General features: G+C 43.4%; 1 protein-coding gene across 9 annotated transcripts in view; it reads right to left on the reverse strand.

The window, feature by feature from the left end:
• Positions 1–3,417: 3,417 nt before the first annotated feature.
• Positions 3,418–23,781, reverse strand: part of POU2AF2 (POU class 2 homeobox associating factor 2) — a 484,065-nt gene continuing 463,701 nt past the window's right edge. For all 9 annotated transcript variants that reach the window (XM_036106883.2, XM_036106882.2, XM_036106877.2 and 6 more), the window contains 3 exons: positions 8,275–8,317; positions 5,412–5,716; positions 3,418–4,177 (listed from right to left, as the gene is read on the reverse strand). In XM_036106883.2, the coding sequence (XP_035962776.2) occupies positions 3,776–4,177; positions 5,412–5,716; positions 8,275–8,317 (750 nt within the window). In that variant the 3' untranslated portion in view covers positions 3,418–3,775. The remainder of the gene's footprint in view (positions 4,178–5,411; positions 5,717–8,274; positions 8,318–23,781) is intronic.

The raw sequence follows: 23,781 nt of genomic DNA on the forward strand, positions 1-23,781 counted from the left end.
AGTATGATTTTGGCATGTGGTTGGTAGAATCACTATAATGTTAAGGTGATTTAAACCTTGGATCTATCAATAGTCATTTCAGCTTTTTATGTGTTACTGATGTTTTATTTCTTGTGAATGTATTATTGAGATTTACATATTTAAAAAAGGAGCACAAAGATACGAGTAATACTTATTTTTTAAAGATTTTATTTATTTTTACTAGAGAGAGAGAGAGAGAGAAGTCGGGATGGGAGAGATTGTGAGAGCACAAGGACAAGTGGGGGGAGGGGCAGAGGGAGAAGCAAACTCCCCTCTGAGCACGGAGCCTGACGTGGGGCTCGATCCCAGCACCCTGGAATCATGACCTGAGCTGAAGGCAGACGCTTAACTGAGCCACCCAGGTGCTCAACTAGTAATACATATATATATGTCTATGTGTGTGGGTACATCTCTATGTATGTACATGTATATTTTCTATTGGGATTTGGAATTCTTTTCCCTTTGTGGAATTTCTTGTAGAGAATTCTAGTACTTTAGAGTACTAGAGTATTTCCTCCCCTACCACAACAGTACCATTATATTCTATTATTAACCGAGGTGTAGCAAGTCACACTGCTCATTTAAGAGCATTTATAAAACAAACGAGGTAAAGATGTGGTTTTCTTTCATTCTTTGGGATTTGCATAACATTACAAGAGAGCACAAACACTCTCAACTACATGCTGTTAATGTCTGTTTCCAGTGATTTCAGGGAGGATTGTGTATACTGCAGTTTTCACGGGGGCAAATTCACTTTCTGGTTCTTCTTGACATTATTATCTAGCCAGCCCTCTTGGGTAACTTGAACTTGCCATCATCGTCTCTGCTTACCTTCAACCTTAAAGGACCTAAAGGAGATAGTGTTTTGAACCTGAGTTCTCTAATTTTTCCTGCTTTCCCCAGGAAAGTTATGAGCTTGGGTATAGCAGGTTTAAGGAAGGAAAGGGAGAGGAGGATGCACATTTTTTTTTTCGGATGCTGGCATTATGCATTATTATGACCAGATGCATTAAGTCCCCAGCATGCAGAGGGACAGAGAGCATACTTGAGTGGGAGAGAAATAGATATTTTTCCATGTCATAATTTTGTAGCTTGGTTTCACTTTGTGACAAAGTATTGGCAATTCCCAGAACAATAAACCTGAACCAAATTGAAATATATGTAATAATATAGAAACACATTATCAAGCTAACTAGAATTCCTAAGAATCATCCCTAGCACTTGGAATTACTAACACCACTCCCCATGCCTCTGTCCCCTTTAGACCAGGTAGCTGAAATGGATACTAGATGCAGTGCGGGCCCGTGTACGTCTCCTTTCTTGTAAATCACTTTTGTGAAGCACAGTGAAAGGGCTTGGATGCTTTAAGAAGAATGTGGATTGCACTGCAATCCCTGCATTTACCTCTGTTCTGAGGTCTGGTTGCTGAGCTCTCCTTACCTAAGAGCCAGTGTGTCCTTAGGTTGTGAGAAGATGAACATAACCCGTGAGAAGATAAGCGCAAACTAAGGGAAATGAGCATGTCTAACATTTAGCATTATAACCAAACAGAAGTTAAAGCTATGTGGACACATATTGATGGTCTACACACCAGTATTGTGCTATATGCTACTTTGTAACAATGGTCAACAGCAGATGGCTGGAATTATTATGAAATGTATACAACCAATTTAGAAAAATGGCTTTTGGGACCCAGATCTCTTCTTTCGGATGCAGGGACTGGGATGCCGGATGGCTCTGCCGAAGATGCCAGGACCGGGACTGAGGTCTCACGTCTCACTGGACTTAAGAAAGAGCTGTTTTCTTGCCCACAGTGGAAGTTGCCCCTTTCTAGTGAAGAGCTAATATGGAGCGAAGTAAAGATCAGGCTGTGACAAGGTGTGGTGAGAGGGAGGAAGTAGGGGCAGGGGACCCGGGAGAGGGCAGCCTAGCATCTGGGGACCATCAGTTTATCTCCACTGGAGAATGCTCTCCCAGGAGGCTCCATATCCAAGCATTTCTGTGGGCATTCCATAAACTGGGAGTGTATTTGCTTCACCAGAAAATATCCATGAAGGCACACTCAAGGAGCAGTATCCATTAGTCACTTCTAAGTACGAATTAATGTCCTTATTTGATCTTTCTAGACTCCTACCTAGCTGAGGTAGAGCATGGGACACTGTAACAGAGGATGTGATGGAAACTGTATTGAGTGGCTTTAGACAACCAGGTGGAAAATGAGAGCAATGGGCCCCCAGGAGATGGAAGGAAAAGGCATTGGGTCAAAAGGGAACAGAGGAGTCAGGAAAATGTAATATGGGAACATAGAAAGGAAAGTGGCAGGAAAATAGTAGAAGGAGTGGGGTGGGACCTGTGGGCCTCGACTTGTGCTCTGCAAAGCCAAGGTGTGTGTGAGGCTTTTATCACGGGCTTGGCCTGGAGCCAGGCCCACTTCTTGGTGGGAGTTACTTTGTGAACTCAACTGGCAAAGGAAATCTACGCCGGATCAAACTTACATGAGACAGAGAGAGGCTTCAGATGTCAGTTTCTTTATACATGGTAAGAGCTGTATGTTTCAGACCAATGAGCCACCAGCAAGGTCTTCCTTCAAATGGGATGTGTTGTGTGTCATGGTGGTTGCATGACACCTGGCCATGTGTCCTTCTCCAAACCCCTGTACTTCTTGGTGTTTTGTGGTCTGTTGTTTCTTGCCAACAGCCCAGTTCTGCTCTCCGCATTTTCCTTATTTATTCTTATTTGATTATAGAACACCCATTTTACTAATCCACTCTGATGACTGTAGGTTTTTCCATCAGAGAAACAATGTCTGGTTTGATTAAGGCTACCATGGATCAAAGAAAGTTTTGCGCCCATATCGGTTTTTGGATTAGACTCATTTCTGGACATCCGAGACTTTAGGGCAGAGTCAAAGCTATGTATTTATGAAGCCACAGTCTCCTGACTTCATCCTATTTTAAAGACATAGAGCATTTATATGTGGTGCTATATTTGTTACGGGGCTATATTTGAAATGGTTTACAAGTCACTAAGGAGAGAAACGTATATAATACTTTCCCCTTTTAAAAAAAATTTTTAAAAAAGATTATTTATTTATTTAGAAAGGGGGGAGGGGCTGAGGAAGAAGGAGAGAGAGAATCCCAAGCAGATTCCGCGCTGAGCGTGGAGCCTGACGTGGGGCTTGATTCCACAACCCCAGATCGTGACCTGAGCCAAAATCAAGTTGGATGCTCAAATGACTGAGCCACCCCGGCGCCCCAATACTTTCCTCTTTAAAAATCACATGGTATAAAATGAGTTTTGCTTTATGTGCCCTAATCTATATTATATCCTATGCTTTTTCTCTTATTACAGAACACAGTTCATAACTAAGAAAAACTGAACAGGAAAATCAGTATATTTCATGATCTGCACAAACTTTTTTAATGTAATTTAAGAAAAATATGAGCACTAAAAATATTTCAAAGATAACAGAAATTCAGAAATGTAATGCGTTACTAAAGTTCCAACAACACATGAGTCTCTAGTGTCTCACTAGAATATAGTCCCTGATATCCTGAATTAACATCCCGTGTATTTCAGTGGGGTTGTGGGAGGGAGGATTACAAGTAAATGCCATGGTCCATTTACAAAGGGTGGCGCGATGGCATATTCTGAAAATCCAGGTCCGAATGAGCTGGAAACACCCTGAAAACAATCTGTCAAATACCGAACCCAGCTCCAAGAAAAGCACGGCAGGCGTCCTGTGGTGCGCCCCTCAGTAAGCTCTGCGGCATTCATATGACCCCCACGCCATGCTCCCGTCTTCTTTGGTCCATGAAGAAGGGTCCTGAAGGCCAGCGGTGTCTGCCCCCTCATCTGGGGAGAGGGGCACCACCTTGTGTGGTAGGTCGTTGGACATCGTCATGAAAGGGGTGAAGGGATAGGGGGGTGGCGTGGGGTACCCCGGCACATGGTACAGATCCTCCAGCACATGCAGTGAGTAGGACTGAGCCCCAGCCAGGGGACCCCCCCAGCTCGAGCTCCTGTGCGGGGCGGTGCTCCCTGACTCCGGCTGGGAGAGGCAACCTGCGCTGGGTGGCGGGGTCTGCAGGGTGTCGGTGGGCACGGGGTCGGCCTGGCTGAGACCGTCGGGCGCCGTCTGCTCCCACGAGTCCCTCTGAGGAGAATGGAAAGGTGACCGGGGTTAGTCATCAGGGGATACTCTAATGCGGACAGATGTCCTCAGCAGCGCTGGCTGCCAGCGGACACGGCTTCCAGAGTGGGCTCGGGGCCCTCCCTCTGCTGTGGCTCCTCACCAGGCACCTGTCCCCTCTGGTGTGTGACACCGGCAGTGAGAGTTAAGTTCCTTTCTAACTCTAGCGTTCCATTCCCTAGATAGATTACAATCCCTTTCTCTAGAAAACAACACTAAATGAGTAAAATGAGGGAACAACAGAATGAACATTTGTACAGCATTTTACCACTTCCAACATACCATGTCTTGCATTCCTTCTGAGCTTCACAATACACGGGGTCCTAAAATGCCCTGTCCACACTGGGGACGTCCGCTCCGGCTACTCCTGAGAGAAGCAGGTCTCTAAACTACATGATGGGCTTCTCCCCTCCGTGAGCCAAGAGGTAGGAACTCTCAGAGGCTTGGAGCTGGAAAGATTTGGGTTCAGTCCCTGGCTGCGCCACTTACTACCTTCCTGACGCTGAGTACCTCACTTTGTTCATCTGTAAAATGGGGCTTTAACAAGTATATCCCGAGTTGTTGCAAGTGTAAAATGACCAAAGGCACACAGAAGTTCCTGGCTGGAGTAGTTTCTCCATAATGTTAATTCCCACCCCCCTCTACCCCCCCATAGTCGAAAGTCCCATCTTTAGAGATTCATTCCTTTGTATTTGAAGGCTTTACAGTTTTCTCTAAGATGGGTGTTGTATTCTTCAGATCCTTATGAACTCACCTCTTTGTTAGGATCGAGGGAGAGCAAGATTCTATAGGGTAGAAATATTGTGGGGAGGGGCGTTGTGGGGACTGGGAGGGAAGAAGGCCTGATGTGCCTGCTCTGGCAGATGACAGCCTAGTCTGTGGGTGTGGGACCTCAGTGCTCTTTCCTTGGGTGCGGGAGGCACGATCTGGCAGAATCAGCAGAGTACTAGCAAAATGGACACAGACCCTGCCGTATAGTCGTCCCCTCACAAGCCCCTGGACAGACCCTCTCGCGGTCGGAGTCGGCGCGGATCTTTGAGGGACGCCCCTCGGAGCGTGTCCTGGCGCAGCAGCCGCAGGGGTGCGCAGGGCGAGCCCGATCTGGCTTCCACCCGGTTGCCGGGTGCACGCACTGGCCCGATGCGCGCGCGCCCAGACTTCACCTTGCTCCCTAACCGTGAACCACCTGCATACTCACAAGCACGAAGTGCGTCGTGGGGTCCCCAGGGAAAGGTGGCGGCAGGAGCGGCGGCAGGGGTGAGGCGCTGAACAGAGAGCCGGTGCTGGGGGTCAGGCCCGGGGGCCGGTGGTCTCCGTAGGGCTCCGGGAAGTAGGAATCCAGGAGGCCCGGGTGGCTCTGCCCTGCGGGGGCCTCGCACGCAAAGGGCTTGGCCGCGGGGCCCGAGGCGCAGACGTCGCTTGCGACCTGTTTAGTGTTGTGGAAGTCTGCGTCTGAGAGGAACGATCTTCTGACCCCATAGTAACCTGTCATTACTGGTGAACCTGTTGCCGAAGGGAAAAGAAATGGGCAAAACTGTCCCCATGTATCTGTGGCAGCCGAGACTCTCCACGTGGGGAACGGTCTTTCTAACGCAGGCCGGATACCAAGGCAAATATTTAAATAGAGATAGGTCTTGAAAAGCATTAAATATTGCTGCATTGCCTCTTTTAACTGGTCCAGCCCAAATAACTAATATGTGTAACCTCCACTCTGCCTTTGGAGATGAGTTCATTTGAGATGGTGCAGTAACTCTTCTCATTCACTCACTCAACATACGTTATGCACTTTCTGTGTTCCAGTTACTGCCCTAGGAAAAGTTTGGGCGCAAAGAGAAAAGAAAAGAAATCCCTCGCCCATTTACATTCTATCAAATGAAGTGTCTTTTTCCCAGTGTCTGAGCTCTGTCTCCATGTACATAGGACGGCGAACAGCAGGCCGTTTCTGGGCATGGTATCTGAGGTTCAGTATCTCTAGCCCCAGGGATACTATAATCCCACCCCAGATCAGAGGCAGGTTGCATGCTTCTCCTACTTCTTTGTATACGGACCTTCTAACGTATGTCTCGTACCTAGTAGGCATCAAGAAGTGGCTCGCTTGCTCTGGGATGATAGAGCTACTGTGCCACCAAGTCAGAGGACTACTCAAAAAAAAAAAAGAAAAAAAAATGTTTTCTGGCTTTCTCATGTTATTTGCTGCCCTCTTGTGTCCATGTGGAGTCCCTGACTCAGTTCACCCGGGCCCTGGGAGAGTTTGGGAAGAGAATACCTCGTACAGAAAGGTTCCTTGGTGAAAACAGGGGAAAAAGGTGAAGCTAAGAAGAGTCTCATTTATGGCAAGGCCAGTGAAATTGTCCCATAAGGAAAGAGAGGTGTTTGCTGCAGCCTTTCAGATCCAGTAGCTCAGCTGTAGCAGGAAACACATTATCATTTAGAACATGTTGAGGGACATAGACTCAAGCTCCGTAAAATGGATGGTTTCATTATTCCAGCTGGTGGTGGATGTGGTCTAATTAGCTAAGACCTACACCCTGAGGTCACAAAAAGGCTGAGCTGGGAGGAGGATGCAGGTGCTTGTCGTTCTTACCTTCCCCCAACCAGAGTGGACCACTTGCGGACTCTGTCCCAATCCACTCTGCTTACTTGTCCACAGGGACAGAAGACCATTCTCTTTTGTTATTATGACACAGTCACACATTACTCCACCTACACGGCACTTTGGCCCTTGCCACATGGTGTGGCACTTTATATTAAGCTCACTACTCCCTCACCTGAGTTAAAATCCTGTTTCTAATCCACCTGCCAAGTCCATGGGGCAGAGCTTATGTCTTATACATTTGCTGTAAATCCAGTAGTATAATACTGTGTTCAACAATTACATGTAAATTTATTCATTCATTCAGAGGAAATCAGAACTCCCTGTAGAAACTTACAGCAAATTCTACTCACTCTACTTTCATCTTAAATTCTATAGCCCCAAACTTCTAATCTGCTCATGAATTTGAAAGCTGCGGTTAGGGGTTTCATCATAAGCATACTTCCATAGAAGAAAAAAATGTGTGCAAGTGAAAATTAATATCAATAGATACAATTCTGTTTCATGCCATGAGTTTATATCCACGGGAGTCATTAAGGCTGAGAAGAGAATGAGGAATAGGGAAACGAGGCTTCCAGGATCTCACATCTTTGCTTCCCATTTCCAAGTAAAAACAACCACCAAGGAAAAAAACCTGTGCTCTTATGCATATATTTTTCTCCTTAAAAAGGGGAAGAATAACGAGATAGTAAGAAAAGCTGCAAAAATGTCCTTCTATAGAAGGGAGCAGATGTAACCAGATTCCAGTGATGGTAAACATGATGGGAAAACACAATGAGATGTTCAGATATGTGAGATTTCTTATCGCTCTCATTCCTCTTCTTACCTAGCTCTGAAGCTTACTAAAATTATTGAGAAAGCCTAAGCCACTTCTGAGTTTGGGATCTGAAAGGAATGTCTGTGTGTGTGTGTGTGTGTGTGTGTGTGTGCGCGCACACGTGCGTGAGCATGTGCATGCTGATGGGAGTCCGAAACCCTATTACTAAGAATGAGAATGCCTCTTTCCCATCTCCGCAGGAGGATTTAATGAGACATATGTATTGAAATGAAGACCAGATGCTTATCAAAGTGCCCGACCTATAGAGAGCACCCAGTAAATGGTAGTTCCTCCATCTGCCCACCGGTCTCTCTCCTTCTGTTTTAAAGCAGGTGCATAATCTAACAGATAACGGTGCCAGAATTTTAGACATTTTAAAATTGTATCAAAGGCCTGATTGCTATTGTTTCTGCTCAGTAAGCTTCTCCTTGGCAAGGGATGGAAAGGCTGCCTTCAAGACAGAATGAACTCTGAGGTCAGGAATGACTGAATTAGGTGTGTCTTCACTGATTTTATATTTTAAAAATACCTAGATTGAAAAAGTAAAATTTCCAAAGTGCTGTAAGGCAGTTATAAAAGAATGGAAGCCCCAGTGTCTGACGTGAATGCAAAAGGGAATTCATCAACTGCTCGTTGAACTCAAGTACTCACCTGGCATCTGAGCAAATGGAGACTGGGGGTTGCTGACACCGCTCTGGAAGGCAAAGATAGTGCAATGTTTTCTTTAGTTGCAAGTTTGAATTAAAAAAAAAAAAAGATTAGGGATACATTTTACAAGCTTTATTTTCTGATACTAAGAAACATTATTTGGGGGTTAAACTAGGAAGGCAACCAAGATTAAGAATTCAAATATCAGGGGGTGCCTGATAGTCGGTTGAGCATCCAAATCTTGATTTCCACTCAGGTCATGATCTCAGGCACTCAGCAGGGGCGGGTGGGGGGGCGGCCTGCTGGAGATTCTCCCTCTCTGTCTGCCCCTCCCCCTGCTCGCATACTCGATCTCTCTCTCTTTCAAATAAAGAAATCTTAAAAAAAAAAAAAAAATCAAGTATCAGAGAACCAAGTTTTATGAGAGATGAGAGAAACCAAAGTTAGATTCTGGTAAACATGCCAAAAAGCACAGGCTAGATGAAATGGAATAATCTGTCTTTTGTTTTTTATTGCTTGCGGTAATATCAAATATAGATCCAAGTGATTTATATACATACAGGACCTTTGAAGATATTACTGGTTACATTAAGATGAGGTCATACTGAATTGGGGTGGACTCTAAATCCAACATGGCTGGTGTCCTTCTAAGAAGAGGAGAGAGACACACAGAGACACAGACACAGAGGGGAGAAGGCTATGTGAAGACAGAGGCAGAAGTTTGAGTGATAGGACCTCAGGTTAAGAACCAGCAACCACTGGCAGCTGGAAGAGGCAGGGAGGTATGCTCCCCTAGAGCCTTCGGAGGGAGCCGGCCCTGCTGACACCTTGATTTTGGACTTCTAGTCTCCAGACCGTGAGACAATGCATTTCTGTCACTTTAAGCGCCCCGTCCCCCATTTGTGGCACTTTGTTACTGTAGCCCTGGGAAACTAATATATTACTGATGATGAAGCAGACGATGCAGTGTAGTGTGAGAAGTGACGTGGCTGGGGAAAGACCGAGTGAGGGGGGCACCTAAGCTGGTATTAGGGATGGGGTGGGGAACACATCCTTGTTGCCGAAGCTGACCTCTGGAGGAAGGGTATCCAGGTGCGCTGAGTCCTAAAATGTACAATTGCAAATTCTGGCTCCACGCTGCCCAGGAACAAAGTTATTTAGGAAAAAATAGCTGTTGCAAAAGTTAAGAGTCCTGAACATCTAGTTCTTTGGATCTGAGCTCCTGTCCCTCGCAGCGCTATAGATTCTCAAAAGTTGGAAGAGATCTTATAGAGAGCCTCGCACAACCACCCACTCAGTGCCAAAATCCTGCCCACATTATTAACACTGGGTGCAGTTAGCCTCAGGGCTGCAGAACCCAATGCCCTCTCAGAAAGCCCATTTCTTCTCTGGGCACTTCTGACTGTCACAAAGCAGGCAGAAAAGCATCACTTTCTTCTTTCTCATCTTTTTGGTCCATACACAATAGGGTTTAATCCTTTTTCCATATATGGCCCTTCAAATATTTCAAGAGAACCCATTATTTCCCCAGCTGTCTTCATCAGTTTGGGCTGCTATGCCAGATACCATAGACTGGGTGGTTTAAACAAGAAACATTTCTCCCGGTGCTGGAGGCAGAAGGGTGCCCGCGACGTTGGGGTCTTGGGGACCCTCTGCCTGCTTTGCTGGCTTCTCTCTTTGTCTTCATGTAGCAGAAAGAGAGATCATCTCTCTCATGTGTCTCTCCTACGAGGGCACTAATCTCATTCACAAAGGCTCTACCCTCACAACCTAATTAGCTCCCAAACACCAAATACCAAATACCATCCTGCTGGGGCTAAGGGCTTTAACGTATGAGTTCTGAGGGGACACAAACATGCAGTTCATAGCACCAGACTGGCACTTAATCTTCTCCAGGCAAAATGTCCTCCAACCATGGGGCACCTGGGTGGCGCAGTCAGTTAAGCATCCAACTCTTGATCTCAGCTCAGGTATTGATCTCAAGGTTGTGAGTTTAAGCTCCACACTGGGCTCCATGCTGGATGTGGAACCTACTTTAAAAAAAAATCGGGGCGCCTGGGAGGCTCAGTGGGTTAAGCGTCTGTCTTCGGCTCAGGTCATGATCCCAGGGTCCTGGGATCGAGCCCCGCATCGGGCTCCCTGCTCAGTGGGGAGTCTGCCTCTCCCTATCCTGCTCCCCCTGCTTGTGTTCCCTCTCTCGCTGTCTCTCTCTCTCTGTCAAATAAATAAATAAAATCTTTAAAAAAAAATTAAAAAAAATAAAAAAAAATCCTCCAACCACTCAGAAGGAGCACAAATTCTTTGAGTGAAGACTCTGGAACTAGAGCGTATGTGTTTGAATCCCAGCTCTGCCTCTTGGGCACATGAGATTAAATGATCTCCTGTATGCCGAGCGCTCTGAATAGTTCCTGCCATAGAGCAAGCAGGACATAAGTGTTAGCTCTAATCACTCAGATGCATCTTTATGCCCCTTCAAATCTATGGCATATTCCTCTAACCCTGTTCTGATTTATGTGTCTTGTTGTTTAAGAAGTTAACACTTTTAAGTGGCAGAAGGGAAGGCTGGGCAGGCAGGCTCAGAAGTGGGTGTAGATCAGGGTGCCCTACATCTTATATGGGAAGGAAAGGAGGCGATGGTTAAATACAAAGCACTTGGGTTGGGTCACATTTCCCCATGTTGCCAGGGCCCATCTTCCCCAGCTCTGTCTGGCTGGGTGCCTACACCCTCTGGCTTCTGCCTGGGCGACCTTCCGTGTGTAGGCACGGTGTGTGAATGCTGCCGGGGGCGGGGGGGGGGACGTCCTGTTGTTCTTCTCCCCCCTGCTCTCCCTGCTGTGGCTGAGGCTGGGCCGGCCGGAGGCTTCCGTGAGATGCTGGCACACTCCCCACCCCGTGGACAGAAGTATCAGCACCCTAGGCTCCCCTCGGCGCCCGCAAGCCGCACCTCTGTCGGCTGGAATGGCTCTGCTTCCGCTGCTCCCCCAGGCCGGGAGAAAGCTCAGTCCAGGCTGACCCGGTCCCTACAGCTTCCGGCATCTCTGCCGTGAAGGCTCTCCTCTCGTTCTCCTCTACCACCAGCAGTCCCTGGATGGAATCTTCTTATGAATCCTGCTTCTTCTGCCCAGGCTTCCTTATCACTGCGGGACAGCCAGCGCTTACACCTGCCCCCACCCAGCTCTACCGCCCGAAGACCCCACAGTGGTTTCACGATTGCAAGTCTAGTTGATTTTATCCACTGTTTGATGAAAAGAAGCCTCTCGTGTTCATTTCTCCTACACAGTGTTGCCTTCTACCTGCGTGGAAATTGCAACTCTGGTTTCATTGTTTATGGTTACCCATAACATTTTACCTTGCATATTTAACAAAGACTACAAACAATATCTGAAAACTCCCACTGACAAAATCCTTAGAACTCTCACTACACCTCTCCTAATCTACATGAGTATGCTATTCTCTTGTATTTTAGCTTGTTCCTTTCTATTACATCTTCCCAAATTAGACATCATAATTGTCATCATCTTATTAAGTAAATCTGTATTAGATTTACTTATATGTTCACCATTTTCTTTGCTTACTCTGCTTCGAGACTTTTTTTTTTAGATTCATTTTCCATCTTCTTAAAGTAATCCTTCAGAAAATTCCTTTCCTGTAGGTGATGTTGGCGGTAAAAATGTTTGTTTTCATTTATCTGAAAATATCATGTCTTTTTCTCTTGTACTTGAAAGATAATATTTTTAGGTTCACAATTGTAACCTTATAGTTATTCCTCTCTCAGCACTTCAAAGATACCACCTCACTGTCTTTCGGCTTCCCTGATTGCTGTTGACCTTGCAGTTATACTTTGGACAATTTTTCTTTCCTTTCTGACCGCTTTTTAAAAAATTTATTATGGAAGTATAGTTGACACACAATGTTATTATTAGTTTCAGATGTACAACATGGTGATTTGTCAATTCTATACATTACTCAGTGCTCAACCGTGGTTAAGTGTAGTCACCATCTGTCACCATACAACGTTACTACAATATTATTGACTATGTTTCCTGCACTGTACTTTTTCATCCCTATGACATTTATTTTGTAACTGGAAGTTTGTACCTCTTAATCCCCTTCACCCATTTTACCCATCCTCCCCATGGCAACCACCAGTTTGTTCTCTGTATTTAAGAGTCTATTTGTTACTCACTTAGCATTATACCCTCTAGGTCCCTCCATGTTGTTGCAAACGGCAAGATTTTAGTCTCTTTTATGGCTGAGTAATAGTCCACTGTGTGTGTATATGCATATATATATATATACACACTACATCTTCTTTATCCATTCCTCTATTGAAGGACACTTGGGCTGCTTTCATGAGTTGGCTATTGCAAATAATGCTGCCATAAACAGAGGAGTGCATATATGTCTTTGACCTAGTGTTTTTGTATTCTTTGGGTAAATACCCAGTCATGGAATTACTGGATCATAGCGTAGGTCTATTTTTAATTCTTTGAGGAACCTCCATACTGTCTTCCACAGTGGCTGCACCAGGTTGCATTCTTCCCACCAATGGTGCATGAGGGTTCCTTTCTCTCCACATCCTTGCCAACACTTGTTGTTTCTTGTGTTTTTCATTGTAGCCATTCTGACAGGTGTGAGGTGGTATCTCATTGTGGTTTTGATTTACATTTCTCTGATGATGAATGATGTTGAGCATCTTTTCATGTATCTATTGGGCATCGGTATATCTTCTTTGGAAAAAAGTATTCAGTTCTTCTGCCCATTTTTTAAATCTCTGCTTTTTATTTTTTTAAAAGATTTTATTTATTTATTTGACAGAGAGAGAGCACAAGCAAGGGAAGCAGCAGGCAGAGGGAGAGGGAGAAGCAGGCTCCCTGCTCAGCAGGTAGCCAGATGCAGGGCTCGATCCCAGGACCCTGGGACCATGACTTGAGCTGAAGGCAGACGCCTAACTGACTGAGCCACCTAGGTGCCCCTAAATCTCTGCTTTTTAATATACTCCCTTTGTCTTCAAGTTTCTTCAAATTAACCTCATTCTACCTCTGGAAAAGTTTCAACCGTCCTCTCTTTAAAATATTGCCTTGTCTGTATCATCCCTATTCTCTCCTTCTGGGACTCTGTTTAGATGTATGTTAAACCTTTCATTCTCTATACCCCAAACCTCCCATTATTTTTCTCTATATCCATGATTCTCTGTTCTGTATTTTGCTATAAATTGCTATAGACTTCTTCAGATCTACATCCAGTCCACTAATTCTTTCTTCAACTGTAGTTAATTTGTTGTTTTACTAATACACTGCATTTTATAAGTTATCAATGAATACATATTTTTTTATTTCTATAAATTCCATCTGATTTTTAAAAAATCTGCTTGGGGGGCGCCTGGGTGGCTCAGTCGTTAAGCATCTGCCTTCGGCTCAGGTCATGATCCCAGGGTCCTGGGATTGAGCCCCGCATCGGGCTCCCTGCTCGGCGGGAAGCTTGCTTTTCCCTCTCCCACTCCCCCTGCTTGTGTTCCCTCTCTCACTGTCTCTCTCTCTAATAAATAAAATCTTTAAAAAAAAAATCTGCTTGGTAATTTTTGATAGTCTCTAGTTGACTGTTTTCTATTTATTGAGTTACCGTATATTTTGTATTTGGTAATTCTAATATCTAAAAGTTCTAGGAATTTAAATTTATTGTTTATTGTTTATGCAGACTCTCACTCATAGTGGTTTGCTTCCTTATGCATTTGGTGATCTTCGGTTAAAGCTTATATCTGGTTAACCTTAATCTGTAAAATCTGGGGTCCTAATTTGAGACTGCTTTCCTCCAGAAGATTTATGTTTATATTTCTAGGGAGCCAGCTCCCTTCCAGGTTCCCCAGGTTAATCCTGGAGTCCCAAGGTCAGCTTCCCAAACTTGGCAACCATTCAAGGACCAGTTCATGCATAAAGCTGATTTGGACACCTGTTCTCAGGAGAACTTGCCTTTTGGTGTGATCGCCTCATCATTCAATGGCTTAATTTCTGATCAAACTTTTCCCCAGCCTCCCAAGCCAACACTCCTCCTCCCACATCCCCCCACTTTGGAGATTTCCCTTACTTCCTGCCAGGTCAACATCTTATTAAAAGGTGTTTTATGCAGGACCCCAGTTTTGTTGTGGGTGAGATCACCCCACCTCCAGACCATCTAGTCTGACCAAAACAATTGAATAGCTAAATATTGCAACTAGATGTAGATACCTTTCTATTTTTGCACAGCATAAAAGATTTTATTTTCCCATAATTTTAAAATTCTCTCAGAGATTTAAATTATAATAGAAGTAATTCATAAACCCATACCTGTCATTTCATAAGCAAAGTGTTAACCACACACCCAAATGTGTTATACGTATTATCTCATTTAACCACAATCCCCAAAGATAGGTGATATTATTCTCATCTTAATGATGAGGGACTGAAGAAGAGAGAAATAACCCACGTTACTTAGTAGGTGGAACCAGTAGTGATGGTGGTGGGTGGGATCTAAAAAGGACCTGTGGAATTTCAGAGCCCATTTCTTAACTAAAGCACCATGCTGCCTCCCCAGCATTCTAATAGCTCAAAAATAAAAAGAGGAAAATATCATACGAAGTTTAAAATTTTTTTTAGTATCCAAGAGACGTAGGGACATCCAGAGAGGGCATGTAATTATCCAAAGGTCACAAAGAAGACTTAGTGAGATTGATACTTTCCTGTCTGACGCATATATATATATATATATATACTTAGTCCTTCAGTGGATATACTATTTTGGGGGGGAGTCAGCTTTATTAAGATACAATTTTCATATAATAAAATTCCCACATTTTAAACATACAATTTGATAACTTTTGACAAATTTTGACAAACTCCTGTGACCCACTACTATAGTCATGACATAACACATTTCCATCAAATTAATTATTTTATAGCTCTAATGAGTGCTGCCCTCTCTATGGTGGCCTGGGAAATATTTAGGGGGGTAAACATAAAAGGCAGTGATAAGCGCCATGTCAGTTTGCCTCTCACAGAACATAGAATTGAGTTCTAAAGGCCCTGAGGAAGGACTGGGGAGGACTTCACTGGACAGATTTCAGAGCTGGTGCTTATTCTTCCATCTCATTCTCAAATTTTATAGGTTAAGAAAGAACAGCCTAAAATATGAGTCTTCAGCATGTCACTAGTTGTCGTTGCACATACGAAGGGAAAACTCACATTCCTTTCTTCCTTGTTCAAAATATTGTGTTCCCACAGTTGCCTCTTATCATATGAACCCTCCAGGAAGAGTACTGAAATTGATATTGAAGAGCCCATAACTTTTGACCAAGCAAGATGGTATATAATTTTTATTTTGCATACTGCAAACAACAGGATCTTGCAATGCCAGGTAGCCAAATTCAGAGGTTTATATTTGAATGAAATTTGCCGGTCTGCAACTTCCTGTAGCTAACATCGCAGCCTCACAGCTGCCCCAAAAGCCCCTCCATGAAAATGAGTTAATTTGAACTAATGGGTCACCGAGGTAGTAAAGTGATAAGATTAGGAGTTTCACCTTGAGTACATTTATCATCATTTTTATGACCCTATAATATTTTAGGTGCCAACCTAGTTAAGGAAATATATTGAAATGTACTAAGGAACAGATCTCCGACTAGCGTAAGATTTTTCACACTGGTATATAATTTATTTTTAAATTCTAATGACATAGTTTAGAAAGCATCTGTTTAATTTTTGCTACTAATGCTAAAATAATAATAATCATAGCCCCTTATGAATAGCTGGGCTCCCTTTTAAAGGACTTTCATAGCACTTTATATATTTAATATCTCATTGTCATCACACCTATGGTTGAGACGGGTCAAGCTGGTGATACTATACGGAACATTCTAAAACCATGCTTGTTGGTTTGTTTTAGATTTATATATTTATTTATTTATTTGAGAGAGAGAGAGAGAGAGAGAGAGAGAGAATGAGCAGGAGGGAGAGAAAGAAAGAATCTGAAGCAGACTCCACGCTGAGCGCAGAGCCTGATGCAGGGCTGGATCCCATGAATGCGAGATCATGACCTGAGCCAAAACCAAGAGGCAGATGCTTAACCAACTGAGCCACCCAGGCACTCCTAAACCCATGTTTTAAGATCTGAATTTAGACCCACCATAAGTCATATGATTTTCTTCCAACTTTGAAATGAATGTAAAGTTAATGCTGGATGTAACACAGTGAGTCTTTAAATGGTTATCCATGTCAGGCTGGAATACCTTCTTCTTCCAGAAGAAAATGGGCATAGAGAATCAGATGCCTTTGTTAATGTTAAAGCATGTAGCAGAAACAGGGGCATTCTGAGGGGTGTGAAATCTTATACGTGAGTGAACTATGCCAAACCCATTCTAATTTTATTCGTTTTGTAGTTTAAGGCAGGTTTTGATTTATGGGCCACTTATCTGAGCTACATAGCAATTTAACCATAAATAAGAAAAATAGTCCATGATGAATAGGAACTATAGTTGGAAGCATCTATCTACCTTGTGTCAGGTGCTTTATATGAGGTTATCTTATTATAAACTAGATACTATCATCTCAGGTTTACCTGAGGAAACCCAGCATCAGAGAAGTTAAGTAATGTGCCCAAGATTGCCCATCTAGTAAATTCCAGAACTAGATTTAAACCCAGAGTCTCTGATTCCCAAATTTCTGCTCCATCAAGCTCTCAATGACGTAACAAGCAAGTTCTCTGCACCTACCCTTCCATCAAACCAGACATTTCCTGGGCACCTCTGATGCACGAGGCATGGTGCTGAGTATTGCAAGTGTGAGACAAAATGCCACTCCAGAGCTCAGATTGGGATCCACTTAGGGAGACAAGCCATTTGTGGTAGATTAACTATGACCATAGTTGCTTTGCAGCCTCTCTCACCAAGAAGTGGAGTCTGTCCCTCTACCCCTTGTGTCTAGGATTGTTTTGTAACTTGCTCTAACAGAATGTAACACAAATGATGTCATGTGTACTTCAGAGTCTAGGCCTCAGAAGATTTGCAGCATTCACCTTCCTCTGCTTGAAATACTGCCTTATGATCTTTTAGGGAAGTCAGTCTCAACTCCTGGAGGATGAGTGTGGAAGTGAATTCCAATGCTCCTGATGGCCAGTACCAACTGCCAGACATGTGAAGGAGGCCATCTTGGACTCCCAGCATGGATGAACTCCAGCTAAGGGCAACTGCATGACTGAGCCCCAGGGAAACCAGCAGAGGAACATCTAGCCAGCCCACAGAATTGTGGGGTCCGATGGGCTTAGAAGTTATCACCTTCTAAGGTCAGGGTGGGTTCCGTTGCAACAAGTAACCGATGCAGACATACCCAGGAGAAAGTCACTCATGATGCAGAGCTCATGGATTCCAGTGCAGGCTAGATCATATAATGTGGAGGTGGGGTGGAGGTGAGCTGTTGCCTGGGGGTAAGGCGACTGAACACGTTATATAGTGGGAGATGTTGGAGTCCATGCACCTAGTTTCCAAGTGCATGGCCCATGCTCTACACACTCTGGAAGTCAGACAAGGGGGAATCTGAGGTACAGAGGATTTGAAATGGACACTGAAGGATGAGGGATGCAGACAGGAGAAAGGAGGCTCCCAGGTGCCAGGAATTTTGCGAGCCAAGCACAGAAGTGGGAAAGCACAGCTCTTCTTCAAGAAATAATAAGCAAGTTTGTCAGGAGCAAGAGTTTCACTTAGTTGATTACATAAAAATGTACTGCGTGCCTACTATGCATCAGGACTGTGGTGGTTTCCAGAAATAAAAAGAGGAATAAGCATGGGTTCTGTTCTTGGGGAGCACACAGATTTATAGGGAAGACAGCTGCATAACTCTATAAACAGGGGTAAGAGGACTGGCATTTCATGAATACTTACTTCATGTCAGATTTCATGTCAGGCACTTTGCGTATATCAGTGTGTGTTTCATGATTTTTATTAAGGATGCATACTTATGTGCTTTATTTACTCTGCACTGTGCTAAATGACTGACGTGCATTATCATCACATCCTCACTATTAACTAATGAAATAGATTGTTGTAAGTTATTATCTCCAGACTATAGATTGGGAAACTAATGAGACAGTATAAAGGACTTGTCCAAGTTCGCAAAGCTAGTAATTGACAGAGCCTGATTTAGAGCAGGTAGGGGGTGGGGGTGAGTTGCTGCCTTCTTGGGGGAAGGTGGCTGAACACACTATATTGTGGGAGAGATCTGAGTCTGGTTTTGAAGGATGAGAGGAAATCAGGAAGCAGATAGGAGACTGGGCCATTATATTTGAGGAGAAAAGCAGAGGCTCGAATGTGCAGCCGACATGTCCCCGACATGGAAATGTGTGCAGGAAGAGTGCAGACAGAAGGCTGAAGAGAAGCTGGAGGAGGGTGTAGGAGCCAAGTTATAAAGGGTTTTTATGAGCCATGCTGAGGAGCTTGGACTTTGCCCGGTACCAGGCAATGGGCTTTTAGAAGCTCCTTAGCCACGTGGACATAGTGGTATTGGCATTCCAGCAAATTTAACCTGGTGCTGAAAATGGTGGGTCAGGAATGGATGATGGGTGAGTCTATGGGCTATTGCAACTGAACAGAAATCCAGCGATGAGGGGGTCCGATGGGCTCTCATAGGGGCGGAATGTCAGGAGGGCAGCAGGTAACATTTATATCAAACTGGATGTGGCTTTTAGAGCCTGCCAAGGGCTGATACTCGCCATGTGAGTGCTGCTGAGGGCTGCTGACCACCTGTCCAGTTGTACTAATTCCCGGGTCTCTTTCTGTCTTTTCTTCTTTATCACCAACTTCCCCGCTGATGCCTGCGTGTAAAGAGGGGGCTAGCACGTCTCCCTCAGACTGCACTATTTACAAAGAAAAACCCCCTACATTCTTAAATGATTTAATAGTATAATGTACAGGTCAATAAACATTTGTGAGGAAGGAATATTGACACATATGTCCTTAAAAACATTTGCCTTTTGTCTACAAAGCCCTAGATCACAGAGGATTTATCTCACAAAGAAATTGCTCATCTGGTTCTGTGCACTTTGTTGTTGTTATCCCCAGCCTCCGGCAAAGTAGGTACTATGCAATTGATATAAAACGGAGACATAAAAGGGTTAACAGTTTGCTTACAGTCTTCAAATGTATAGAGGTAAAACTGAAGACTTAAAGTCTTGTTTAGATTCTCTCTTGGGGGAAGGGGACTTACCACGAGAACATTAATTTATGCATGTTTGTAATAGTGCGTGTAAATATTGAACATAGATTTTGATGTTCATTGACTTGTTAGTACAACAACGTAATTTCTTTTTAATAAAATGTCATAGCAAAATTCTGGAAGATTGTATATGGAACTCAGTGTCCTGACCCTGGGGACGTAGGACAAGGGGATGAGTAAGCAGGAGAGGTCAGCAGACTTCTACTTTTTACTCTATACCTTTTATTCTGTTTGAAATGTTACCATGCATTCTTTTGTAATTAAAACAGCTCCTTAATAAAAGTTACAAAAACAGAATTTAGGTCATATCTTTATGGTAAATCTCAAAAAAAACCAAAAACAAACTATGATTCCAAGTGTCTTACATTTCTGGTGTACGAACTATTTTATGTCCTTTGGAAAGCTAACAGTTACAGAATTCCACCTTGCTGACAGTTTCTTGACATTCTACCTTTACAACTCTCCTGCTTGGCACAAAATGATGTCCAGGCTGTCTCTGTGAGAAAGTGATTTCTGTTGCCTAAGCTACAAAATGAAACACATTTCTTTTTACCCCTGGTGTGCCTTTGGAATGCTGTTTGTATTTATGTAGCTAAGTAAGAACAACAGGAGCCACCAGGCTGCTCGGTGATAAGTGGTCCTGTACACTGGGGCCCGGACAGAATATGCAGAAGTTCGGCCCGGCCACATGCACTCGCCATGGCTGTTTCGCTGCAGAGCCTGATGATTTTTGCAAGCTGCGGGAAAAATTCACCACCAGGAAATATTTTAGATTTTATGATATTAAAAAAAAATACAGAACCACTAGAACAGCTGAAAAAATAAGTTGCTTGCCAAAGGTTTGCCTTTATTATTATTATTATTAAAAAATTTCTGCAATTGTGAAAGAGCAGGTGGTTGGGTGGGGAATGTGGAAAGCCCTGGAAATGTGGTTCAGTTCTATAAACAAGGCAGGAGAGGGGGCTAATTAAAGTCAGACAATGGGCTATTTTGAAAGGCATAGATAAAGCGCTCATTCAAATGAATGCCAAGGACATAATACGTACCTCTGTATTCAAACATGGGCATCTTGAGTGGACAAGGCATTGCCTGCTCAGAAATTTTTTTTTTTAATTCCTTCTGGGCTCATAAAGGGGGCTAGCTGGCATCCTTAACAAGGAATATACAAAGCGCTGCAATATAAGAAGGAGCAAAAGGTGTGGGGGAGACATTCCTGGGTAGACACTGATTACCTTGAAAACATTACAAATAAGTAGGATCCTTCTGCTGGCAATTCAGAAAAAAGGTAACAAGGGCAAGTGAGATGTACTTATTAAAGAAAAATAATAGTTTTCCTAAGAGGTTTAGCAATCAAACACAAGAGGAACAGGTACTTCTAAAAAATAAGAAAAAATAAAACACTAGCAAAGCAGGAAGACACACACTGGGTCATCCGATGACCATTTGCTATGTCCAGGCAACCAGGAAAATCTTACTAAAGCCAAATCACATTGTAGGATGGGTTCAGTTTAGGAGAGTTGACATAAAAAGTAATTTTTATAGTAAATTTTAAGAAATCAGAGAAGAGCATGGGTATTTCTTGTAATAGTTGTACAGATATTTTTGCACTCGTATGTCTTCAGAGTTTGGGACCACTGCCCAAATCTTATCCTTCTTCTAACCATGGATTCAGTTTAACCTACAAGTGCTCTGTTCTTCGATTTGACAAGATAGTCACGGCTGCAATGGCTGGGATTTCTTCCCTGAAAAAGGAAGGTATGGCCGACTCCCTAAATTTAAAGCATGGATAATCAGTTCGCTCAAGAGCCTTCCTTCTTTTAGCCTCTTCATTATTGTAGCACCACCATTAGAATACCAAAGAGAAGTAACACAACCTATAAACTGTCCAACTTTCAGCAGGTTTTGGGGGGTATATCTTGATTAAATTTGGATCTTGGTATCAGTAAAGGCTTCCATCTGTCTTTAGCATGAAACGCTAAAAATTGGCTTAGTGTCTAGGAAATGAGATCATTGATGGTCCACCTCTCTTCATCTTTTCCCAACCTTTCATAAGAAGTTAAGAGCATAAGGAAGTTACTCTCCCTTTCCTTAGTGGCTGTTATATTTATCAGGAATATGCATATGAGTCTTTAGTGTGTGAAATTATGAGAGAATGCTGGACACTGTGGAGACTGGGAGAGCATCTAAGAGGTGGATCACCAGAGATAGCAGATCAACTGAGCTGGTAAACTCTGCTTTTTCCTGGGCTCAGGGATCTGTCTCTTCCAGCCCTCAAAAGGGAGCCAATATCATCTCTGCCTTCTCAAGTAGAAGAAGTGACATTCTACATCCATTCCCAGGAATGAGCCATGGGATACCAGTTTCTCAGGCAGTTAGATAATATTAAAAAAAGAAACCACACTTCATCAAAAGGCATAGCAGGAGAGTAAGTTATGGGCAAAAGGAAATGGTCAGCGAGAAGTGGGTTGGGTGAGGTAGGCCCCAGAGATCTCCGGGAGAGCAGCAGGTAGGTGACTTCACCTAACTGCAAGGTCAGTGTGGTATGCTATGACTCTGGTTCAGGAAATGTTTTCCTCTTTTTATAGAGAGGCCAGGTGCCATGGTGAGCCCAAGAGATCAGGGGTCCAGGAGTGGTGGGGAATGACAGAGAGGAACAACTGTCTGGAAGCAAGTTCTAGGACAGAGCTAGAGATAGGTTCTAGAAGGACATCAAGAACTTTTCGTGTCTAGTTCTTTTGAGGATGTCTGGGTATCATAGAAACGGAGGGTGCTGGTTCTAATTGAGACAGGGTGTGGCATCATCTAAACAATCTATGGAATCACTGCAGGGATAGGTGGGTTGAGAGGGAGCAAAAGTCATGACCGGGACCCAACATCATGCCTGGAATCTGAAGGGTGACAAGAGGCCTGAGTGGAGGCCCTGAGACAAAGTGGTTATTCCAAAGCTAGTCCTTCCTTGGACCAGAGATGTAAATTAAGAAGGCAAAACAAAGGCGATCCAACAAACCCGGGTCAAATCTACACTCCAATGCTTTCTACCTGGTATTTATTTTCCTCATCGGAAAAATAGATATGAGTGCCACCCTATCAAGTCTGTTGTGCTTCTTGTTGATATATGGCATATATTGTAAAGTATATAAGTGAAAATATTTGTAAGTCCCTATTTCAGAGCCTAGCAGTAAACAGGGTTACTTAATTATTAATTAAGTTATTAATTAATTAATAATATCATTATTATTACTTAATAATAACAATAACTGTTATTATTAAGAATTCTTATCTACCCCAGAGAGAACTGAGGTGACAGGAGGAGACCCAGGCTTCACAGTCACCTCCACGGTGCCACCCATACCAATCTTGGACTAGACATTAAAGTTAGTGTCAGAATATTTGCACTCCACATAATTGGTCTTGTGCTTTATGTGATTTTTTTGTTCCCCATTCCCCTCACGACTGCAATCTGCAAAGTTCTACTTGAACGAGAAGAAAGGCGATTTATCTTTATCAGAAAAGAGAGGGGTTCAGCTTGGCCTTGGAACTTGGGGATAGTGTTGTCAGTGGGTGGGACATGTTCTGAGGTCAGGAAAACCTATCAAGCCAAATTGAATATTGAGATGGGAAGAACCTGACCCTCTACTTCTCGTCACAAGGACACTGAGGCCCAGTGAGAAAAAAGGAGTTGCCTGTGATCTCTGAGAGCCAGAAGGAGGGGTTGAAACAGACTGAGGAAGGAGCCTTTTTCTTTTGGTGTAGAAGAGATGTCTTGGATGTGTTTTTCAAAGCTTCAGAGAAATCAAAGAAATCTTGAGATGCTGTAATATACAGTTGCCAATTGCCTACTTTCTTAAACACTTCACGAGAAATCCAAATGCAAATCGCAGATATGGACATCACCACGTTTACACTCGGTGGTAACTGAAGTGTGCATGTGATTGGTACTGCAAAACAGCAGCTGGATATGTAACTAAACAAACCTCTAACTAGCAGTCTTGATAGAAAGGCAGACAGTTATTATGGATGGAGCTAGGTAATACACATCTGTCTCACAGAGTTTCGCCATCTCTTAATAAAGATCAAACACTTTCAATTACTCTAAGCCATAAATGCGCTATATGGCACCCATTTACCTTCTGTTGCTCCAAATTTTTCCATCAATATATACTATTGTCATACTTCTTTCTGTGTTTACAATGTTTTCCTTCCAGAAATAATTAGGAAATATTATTAACCAAGACACCCAGCTGACAATATGGCTTTATCTTATGTGTTCTTG

Source organism: Halichoerus grypus, chromosome 11 (assembly GCF_964656455.1).
Source record: "Halichoerus grypus chromosome 11, mHalGry1.hap1.1, whole genome shotgun sequence".
Lineage (NCBI taxonomy): Eukaryota > Metazoa > Chordata > Mammalia > Carnivora > Phocidae > Halichoerus > Halichoerus grypus.